The following is an 8821-nucleotide window of genomic DNA, read 5'->3' as shown; positions in this document are numbered from 1 at the left end:
TGATGAGCCTCGCCCTGGGAAAACCACCTGCATGATCATGCTGTCTCCCCTGCCAGGTAAGTATGACTCACATGCACCGCACCACGCACCCGCACACACATACACAACACGGACACCGAACACAAACCCACGCGCCAAACGCCACCACTCCGCCTCACGCGCCCCACCATCTGCCGCCGCGCAGTCCCACGCAGCCCCCGCGCACACCCGTGGCCGGCACCGTCGTGGCGCGCTGGGCTCCCGTCATCCCGCGCGGCGTCTGATCTGCATGGACACGCCCCCGACCCGCCCCCGCCCCGCCCCTGCCGGCTCGCAGCGCCTCCGCCGGCAGCGCCCGCGCTCTGCATGGCCACGCCCCCGCCGACAGGCCCCGCCCCTTCCCGGCCCGGGGGCTCAGGGCCCGGCCCTCTCCAGCCGCTGCCCGGCCCCGGGCGGTGCCGCTGTCCCGCCGACCCCCGTGCTGCCCGGGGAGCGGTCCCGCGGTGCTGTGCCGTGGCTGCCCCTCTGTCACAGAACTCCTGGAAAGACGGGGTCAAAAACGAGTGAAAAAGATGGAGAGAATGGAAAGAAGCTGCTTCGTAACAAGTGCACCTGGTATTTACAGGTATTACGGATAAAAACTGTCTGCACTAACTCTCCGCTAACTAGCAATAACGATTAACGCACGGAGGAATTTTAGAAAAATAGAAGGAGCGCCAAACTAGTGCCCTAGAGTTGACCTGCCTCATTGTCATCTCATTATCATGGGAAAACCACCCCTGCCAGCTAGAAAACACCCCCAGCCCGACCAAGCCCCCTGCTCTCCAGGCATGCCTGGTGAATTGAACGAGAACTGTAGCCTTAAGATGAAGTAAGAACGGTATTAACCAGCAGTAAATTCAGGGGTAGGACCAGGAGGCGTAACTTTGTTAACTGTGGTAAATACCTGCCATGATTTTAACCCGGTGCGCGTGTCGGGAGGAGAAATCCCCCCGTGCACCCGGTGCTGCCATAAACCACTGTCGCCTTTCTCAACTCTCATTTCCTTTGGAGAGTTTTCTTGGTTACAATTTTTGGTAACGCCTCAGTCAGTGCCGCGGCGAGCTCCACTCCCGGCCGCCATCCCCGCGCCTGGCCGGGGGCTGCGCCTGCGGCTTCCGCCCCTCCGTCCCCGTCCATACGCTACACTGACCCGCGCAGGCCGTGGGCCGGCTGGCACGCGGCTGTCCCCGTCCCCCAGGCACCCGCCACGGAGGTGATGCTCCCCCGCGGGCCTCGCAGGCCCCGGCACCGCTGCCGGCCTCGGCTGCTCCGGTGCGGGGCCGGCGCATGTGGCACGGGGCGACGATGGCTTCCTGCCGCCCATGGGCCGCTCTGCCGTCACCGTGCCGATCACGGGGCCCCCGAGCGCGGCTCGCGAGGGCTGCTCCCCGCCCGATCCCAGGGCAGGCCTGGTGCGTCCCATCGGGCCCAGGGCCCCGCGTCCGTCCAGGCTGCCGCGGCCTTCCCGGCCCTGCTCCCCGTCCGGGCGGGCCTCGTCCCTGCTCCAGCCTTTCCCCGGGCGCTGGGACCCCCCGAGCCCGGGGTGACGCAGGCACCCAGCGCCTCCGCCTCTCCGCCCGCCCGCGTCACCGGGTCCCCCGTGTGCAGCACCCTGCCCGTGCCCCCCGGCCCCCCGGTTCCGCGGGGCTCCACCTCGCCCGGCCTCATCCCCGGGGGCTGCGGCGCGCCTGCCCCGCGCCACCTGCCCGGCTACGCGCTGCCCGCGCTCTCCGAGCTTCGCCGGCGGCTCCCTGCGCGCCCCGCGGGGCTCCCGGCGCTGCGGCCCGGTTACAGGGGCGACCCCCGAGCGCTGTCGCGACTATCGCCCGCGCGGCGGGCGCGGGAGGGCGGGGCGGGGCGGGGGAGGGCTCCGCCAGGGGGCTCCGCCCTGCGCGCGTCACCTGGGGCGGGGCATTGCGGACGGGGGCGTGGCTATGTAGAGCGCGGCGCTGCCGGCGGAGGCGCTGCGAGCCGGCAGGGGCGGGGCGGGGCGGTCGGGGGCGTGTCCATGCAGATCAGACGCCGCGCGGGATGACGGGAGCCCAACGCGCCACGACGGCGCCGGCCACGGGTGTGCGCGGGGGCTGCGTGGGTCTTCGTGGCGGCAGATGGTGGAGCGCGTGAGGCGGAGTGGTGGTGTTTGGCGCGTGGCGTTGTTGTTCGGTGTCCGTGTTGTGTGTGTGTGTGCGGGTGCGTGGTGCGGTGCGGGCGCGGGTGTGAGTCATACTTACCTGGCAGGGGAGACACCATGATCATGCAGGTGGTTTTCCCAGGGCGAGGCTCATCCCCTGCACTCCGGGTGTGCTGACCCCTGCGATTTCCCCAAATGCGGGAAACTCGACTGCATAATTTGTGGTAGTGGGGGACTGCGTTCGCGCTCTCCCCTGGCTCGGCGGTGCCAAAGACAGAGCTGATTGGTAGTGGTTGGGGCGGTGGGACCGGTGGCTGTGGTGGTTCACGGGTGTGTGGGGCGGGCGGGTGGGGAAGGGGCGGTTTCGCGTCCGCGGGTCCGGTCGGCCGCGGCCCCGCCGGCGGGCGGAGCGGGAAGGGGGCGGGCAGCGGAGCCCGCCCGGGCGATGCGCGGAGGAGCGTCTCTGGGCTTTTGTATCTCAGCTCCAGGAACGAAATTCCGAGTGAGTTCTCGGGCGAAGATGAAACAGGCGCCCCCCCCCCCCCCACCGCAGCAGCTCTTCAATGTCCCACCCCCGAGCGGGGGCTCCTGAACCGGCCCGGCCCAGGGATCCCCCCGCACCCCCGCGGGCCCGGCCCCTGCGACGCTCCGCTGCCCCCTCCCCGGTCATGCCCCGGCACGGAGACATCGGGGTGCAGCTCCCCGCACACTGCCGGTAGCCCCACCACCTCCCGCAGCACCGGGGCTGTGCGCAGGGCCCGGAGCCAGGCCAGAGACGGGCGGGACAACGTTTTACCACACGAGTTTATTTTAAATAAAACTTAACACAGATGCAGGCTTCGCAACCGGGGTGACGGACCAGACAAGCGATGCAACGGGGAGAGGATGGCCAGGGCAGGCGCTGCGTGCCGCTCTCGGCAAACCCACCCCAGCGCCCCGTGGGGCGGGAGACCCGGACCCGGACGTCCTCGGTGGCCATGGGCGAGAGGAGGGGGTCCCACAGCGGGGAGAGGGGCGCTGCCAGCCCCACAGTGGGGACAGGCTCCCGCTCCGGGCTACTCTGTCCCGGCCCATGGTGGCCAGGGCCGCCCCCCACCCCGCTGCCTGCATCTGCCCGAGCAGGCGGGCGGCCGTGGTGTCAGCCGGGCTGCGGTTTCTTTTTCGTCTTCCCGGGAACCTGAAGCAACACCTCCCTCCTCCCAGCTGCGTCCTCCCCGCAGGCTGCCGGGCGGGCACCGACCCCCGTGCAGTGGTCCCAGGGCCACCGGCTCCAGCCCCCGTCCCCGGGCGGCGGGGCTGGCAGGGCGCAGGCGGCGCGTGCCACTCCAAGGACTCACTCTTTCCCTCTCGCTCTCACACCGCAGGGCAGGCGGGGATACCGGGGCGGCTGCGGCACTCGCACCGGAGGGGACAACGGAAATAAATATGGGGTGGGGGTGGCGAGGGCCGAGCCCCGGGCACGGTGGCCAGAGCCCGTCCCCACCCCCCCAAGCCCCCGGCGTAGGCACAGCCGTGCTCCTCCGTGGATGGACATCTATTTATTATGGAGACAGTGGCTTCCCACCGGAGCTGCTGGACGCCGAGGCCGTGGGCTCGGCTGCCGGAGACCGTGATGGCGTGTGACAGTGCAGGGCGAGGCGCACAGGCTCAGACCTCGAATGTCTATGGTGGGGGAACGGCGCGGGGCGGCGCGGGGCGCGGGAGCGTGCCGGGGCTAGTACTCATCCTGGTCCTCTGGCTGCTGCTCCTCCAGCTCGTCATCCTCCGGCGGGGCGAAGCCCTCCTGGCAGGGGGGCACGGCCGGCCATCAGCACAGGGATCGTGTAGGGTGGGCGCTCCCGCTCCCGCCTCATCCCCACGGCCCCTCCCGGCACGGTGCAAGGGCCTTGGCAAAGCCCAAACCGCCCCCCCCAGGCACCCCAGGGAGCAAACGAGGCCGGGGGCAGCCGTGGGGAAGGGGGGGTCTCATCCCAGGGAAGCCCAGAGAGAGCAGGCGAGGGTCTGGGGGCACCGGCAGCAGGGTCCCGGCAGTGGTGCCCAGCCCTCACCTCCGTGGCGTAGAGGACGCTGACGATGCCGGTGATGATGGGGCTGTTCTCGTTCTCGTGCTCCTGGCAGATCAGCTCGATGTCCCGCAGTTTGCTGAAGTAGAAATCCCGCTCCTTCTCCAGCCCGTCCACCGTCAGCTTCAGGTCCATCAGCTGCGGGGGGGCCAGAGCCTTCAGCCCCAGGCCGGGAGGGAGCCGCTCCCCGGCACCCGGGGGGGGCTCGGCACCATCCCCTCCCTCCCGCGCCGGGGCGTCCCCCGGCTCTGCCGACAGCCGGGCGCTGGCCGGGGCCCTGCCTACCTGCTGGTTCAGCTCCAGGATCTGCGCATCGGCCTCGGTGCCCCCGTTGCGGGCCGCGGGGGAGTTTTTCCGGAGGATGCTGCTGGGGACGTTGCTGAGGCGGGCCGGGTTCGGCGTGTTCTTGGGGCCGGTGGGAGAGGTCCTCTGGGGGACTTGACAGCAGACGGGGACCAACGGGTTAATGCCGGCCCGGGGGGGCTGCCGGTGGGGACCCCCCCCTGCATCGTGCGGGGCGGCAGGGGCCAGGAGGCAGCAGCAGGCAGCAAGGGCAGGCAGAGCGCTTGGGGCTGAGCCGCGACTCCGGGCTGTCCTGCCCTCAGCCTCCCCCCCTGCCTCAGTTTCCCCTGGCAGATCTCGCCCCCAGCCCGCCTCGAGGGGTGCTCGCGGCCCGGCCGGGCTTTGCCGCAGGATGGGGGGGGTTCAGCCTTTGAGACGCTCCGGTGGGGCCGGCACAGGGAGCCCACCATGCCCACGGAGCATCACCGGCGGCCGGGAGCAGCCTGGCTGCACGGCGGCACTCGGGCACCGCGGCGGCAGGGCACAGGGTGGCTGGCAGCCATGGGGGGGGGCCTGGGGGGGCCAAACCGCCCCCGGACCCGTGGAGGCAGCCGAGCCCTGCCCCGCTCCCCGCGGGTCCCTCCGTCGCCCCCTCGGCCCTGGGTGTCCCTGCAGACCCGCTCGGCCCCCCCGGTCGCAGGCAGGCAGGCAGCAGAGCGGGGCGCAGGCAGGGGCGGTGGGGCGCGGGGGGACGCCTGGCCGCGGCCAGAGCGACGTGGGGCGCGGGAGGCCGGGCGGGGGGGCGGGGGGCAGACATTACCTGCAGTGCCAATGGGTTTCTTGGGTTTGTTGAAGATGTGATCACCTGGGTTTGGGGGGGGCGCGACGTCCTGGCCCTGCCGCGCCAGCAGCGGGTTGTACTCCTTCCCGTCGTAGTTGGCGTCGAAGAACTTCTTAAACCACTGGATGAACTCGAAGTTGTCCTGGAACTTGCCCTTCACCAGCCTCTCCACCGCGATGATCTGGGGGGGACACACAGAGGGGCTGGCGGGGCTGCCCTCCCGGCACGGCCCCCGTCCCGCCGCGGCCTCCGTCCCGCCGCGGCCCCCCCGCCCATGGACCTACTTTGTCCACTCCCATCTTCTTGAAGGCGGCCTGCAGCACCTTGAAGTTGTGGATGTACTCGTGCTCCAGCTTGGCCTGGAACTTCACCTTCCGCAGGTGGACGCAGCCGGGGAACAGCATGTCCATGAACTGGCAGTAGGCAGCCCCTGCGCCGGGCCCACACCGCGGCGTCAGGGGGGGCCGGCGGCACCCCGCCGCCCTCCCTGTCCCCCCGCCCCAGGCTGGGGACCCGCGCCCCACCTGAGCAGAGCTGCTCGATCTTGGTGTAGTTGAGCTGGAGGGAGTCGTTGACCCAGGCGAGCATGTCGTGGCGGCTCAGGTTCTCGCTGGTCACCGACGTCGAGTACACATTGACGGCCATGCCCCAGCTGCCGAGAGACGGGCGTCACGCCGGCGCCGCCACCCCGGTGTGCCCCCCGCCCCGGTGCTGCGCCCCCCCCAGCCCAGCCCCGCTCCATGCTGGGGGCAGCAGGACTCAGGGTGCCCGTCCCACCCGGACTCCGGCACCGGGGGACGCCGGGGCCAGGCTGCCACGGTGCAGCCCACGAGACCCCCCTCGGCTGCGCCCCCCGGTATGGGGGGTGGCATGAGGGTCCCTGGCAGCCCCGTGGTGTCCCACCCGGCCAGGCAGACCCCAGCCCCGAGCAGGGGCACCCCGGTGGGGGCCACAGGGTCACGGGGTGCTGCTGGGAGCGGGGCCCACTGCAGGAGACGGATGTGGCGCAGGATGCGGCTCACGGGCAGGGGGTCCCGGGGGGATGCCGGCACTGCCCCTGCGCCGGGCCGCAGCTCCTTCCCTGCGTGTGGCCACGGGGCTCCCGGGGGCTGCCGCCGGCCCATAAGCAGCTTGTGGCCCCCCCTTCCAGCCCTCGCTGGCTGCCTAATCTGCCGGGGCCGGGATCGGGGTCCATTAGAGCAGGGCTTAGAGGGGCAACATCTGCCGGCCGGCACGGCCGCAAACCCGCGCCCAGATGGTGGAGGGCTCTGCCCTGGCACTGCGGGAGCGGAGACCCCGCAGCCGCGGCACGGCGAAGCGCCAGGGAACCGTGCCACAGAGCTGGGGGGGGGGCACTGAGACACCGTCCCGCCGGCTCCCACCGAACGCTTTGGAGAAGGGACCATCCCCGCTGCAAGAGTGGGGTCTCTGTCCTGTTGCCCCCTCCCCGAGAGCAGGGGGCCCCATCCCACCCCGCTGCCCCAGCGCCTCCCCCCGTGCCCCCCCGCAGAGCGGCAGCGTTAATCCGCTTCCCCTCTCCCCGGGGCTCAGGCCCAGCTGCCAGCCGGGGGCTCGGGGGGGCCCCCAGCATCGCGTGGGGCTGGCGAGGGGGGGCATTGCCTGCACCCTGGGCCTGGGGGGGGAACCGTGCAGGACCCCCTGTCCCCCAGCAGATGGGGGCCCTGGGTGCAACGGTGGGGTGGCCGTGGGGTGCTGCACCCCGGGGTGCTGCCACCTCCCAGGGTGCCCACTTGCGAGGTGGCCACAGCCCCCCCAACTCGCAGCCTCGGTGCTGCCGTGACTCAGCACCGGCGATGCTGGCCCCGGTGCAGCCACGCGCCCCGTCCGGTTGAACCGCCCCCGGCAGCCGAGCCAGCCTGTCCCCCGGCTGGAGCCGGGACCCCCAGCACCCCGTCCCATCCCACCCTGCACAGTGCCATGTCGTCGGCACGCAGCGGGGGTGTCGGTATTTTTAGCCGCCGGAGCAGCTGGAAACGAGGCCCCTGCGGCCACCGCCAGCCCCCGAGCCCCCAGCAGCCCCTGGCATGGCGTGGTGGGCACCGTCCCACTCTCCGGCGGCCGGCGAGGACCGAAGCCACCCATCGTGCCGGCCGCAGCACCTGTCCAAACAGCCTAATGCCGCCCGGCGCTGGCTGGGGTGCGGGCAGGGGTCCCCTCCCTCCAGCAGCGCCGAGCTGAGTCATGCGCGGCGCAGAGCCAGAGCCACGCGCACTGCGGTGCAGCCGCCGCGGTGCAGCCGGGAAAGCAGCGGCACTTGCCCGCTGCCGGGGTGGGCAGGGGGCCGGCAGGCACGGGGGGCTGCTGCGGGGTGGGGGGCTGCCTGCCCGCCCCGGCGAGGAGCCGGCGGCCAGCTGACCCCCCCATCGCTGCCCTTGCCCGAAATAGCCGGGAGCAGCTGCCAGCACCCTGCGCACACGGCAGAGCCGGAGCGGGGCTGGGCTGGGTGCCGGAGCCTTCCTGGCAGGATCCAGCCGCCACACCGAGCCACGGGGGCCAGGTCTCACCCCGCTCAAGTCGAGGGGGATGCACGGCACCCAGACCCGGCACGCGGCTCTCCTGCCTCTCCCGGCACACCGCCCATGGGGAGCACGCCATGGGGAGCACGCCGTGGGATGGGGTGCAAGATGCAGTATGGGGCACGCGCTGCAGTATGGGGCACGCACTGCTGGCACCGGGGTGGGGGCACAGACCCACAAGCGAGCCCCCCCAGCCCCTACCACAGCCCCGCACGTGGGTGCGGGATGCTCTGCACCGTCGGGTCTGCAGGGACCCTTCCCGCACCGCAGCCGGGGGGGCTGGGTGGGCAGCCCCCCGCCAGGGACGCTCCCCGGCAGGCGAGGCAGTGCAGAGCGCACCCCCTGAGTGGGGCTGGCCCGAGGACGCCCTCCCCGCGCGGCTCCGGGCGCGGTGCCGCCCCCAACGCTGTCCCAGCGCCGTCACCAGCGGGGTGCAGCCCCGGCAGAAACCTCGGCTGCTCCCGGGCGAGGGCTGGGCCCGGCACCTTCCTCATCACCTCGCCCCACGCGGCTCCCCACGGGCAGGCGACACACCCGCGCCCCCACCCCTCGCCACCCGGGATTTCCACACGCTTCCCGGCAAGCTGCCAGGCGTTGGTGCCTCGCACCTGTGTGCGGCCCCGGCTTCCCCTTTGCCAAAGCAAGCCGAGGCCCGTGCCGGCAGCCGCAGGGATGGGTTTCACAGCGGGATGAATTCAGGTGTCACCGTGCCAGCCACTCCCTGGCGTGCCGCCGCCAGCCGCACCCTGACTCCTGCGCATGCCACCGCATAGGCAAGCCCGGCGGGGAGCACCCTGACCCCGCTCCGGCACGCGGCACTGCCAAGTACCGGCAGGCCCTGGCCCCAAGCAGCTGGTGGTGAGGCGGGGCAGCCGGAGATGCTGGCACTGCAAGGGGACGCTCACCGGGGCGTGCGGTGCCACCCAGCTCATTTCCACCCTCTGAA

At 71.9% G+C, this 8821-nt stretch overlaps 1 protein-coding gene and 1 non-coding gene across 3 annotated transcripts; one reads left to right on the top strand and one right to left on the bottom strand.

Annotated features, from left to right (window-relative positions):
- Nucleotides 1-2244: 2244 nt before the first annotated feature.
- On the top strand, nucleotides 2245-2408 carry LOC132322017 (U1 spliceosomal RNA). Its single transcript, XR_009485002.1, has one exon. It is a non-coding gene; the product is annotated as a U1 spliceosomal RNA (small nuclear RNA).
- Nucleotides 2409-3676: 1268 nt separating this feature from the next.
- MAPRE3 (microtubule associated protein RP/EB family member 3) lies at nucleotides 3677-5992 on the bottom strand. Of its 2 annotated transcripts, none has more exons than XM_059834478.1 (6): nucleotides 5863-5992; nucleotides 5623-5768; nucleotides 5318-5519; nucleotides 4501-4652; nucleotides 4201-4353; nucleotides 3677-3935 (listed from the first exon to the last, which is right to left on the bottom strand). In XM_059834478.1, the coding sequence occupies exons 1-6, from the start codon at nucleotides 5981-5983 to the stop codon at nucleotides 3867-3869; spliced, it is 843 nt and encodes a 280-aa protein (XP_059690461.1). In that variant the 5' UTR covers nucleotides 5984-5992; the 3' UTR covers nucleotides 3677-3866. The 2 variants fall into 2 exon arrangements, with proteins under 2 accessions (XP_059690461.1, XP_059690455.1); XM_059834472.1 differs by having other exon boundaries at nucleotides 5363-5519; nucleotides 5863-5985.
- Between the last annotated feature and the right edge of the window lie 2829 nt (nucleotides 5993-8821).

Source organism: Gavia stellata, chromosome 2 (genome assembly GCF_030936135.1).
Source record: "Gavia stellata isolate bGavSte3 chromosome 2, bGavSte3.hap2, whole genome shotgun sequence".
Classification (NCBI taxonomy): Eukaryota; Metazoa; Chordata; class Aves; order Gaviiformes; family Gaviidae; genus Gavia; species Gavia stellata.
Note: the sequence above shows the minus strand (reverse complement) of the source record. Positions and strands in the feature narration are given on the sequence as shown.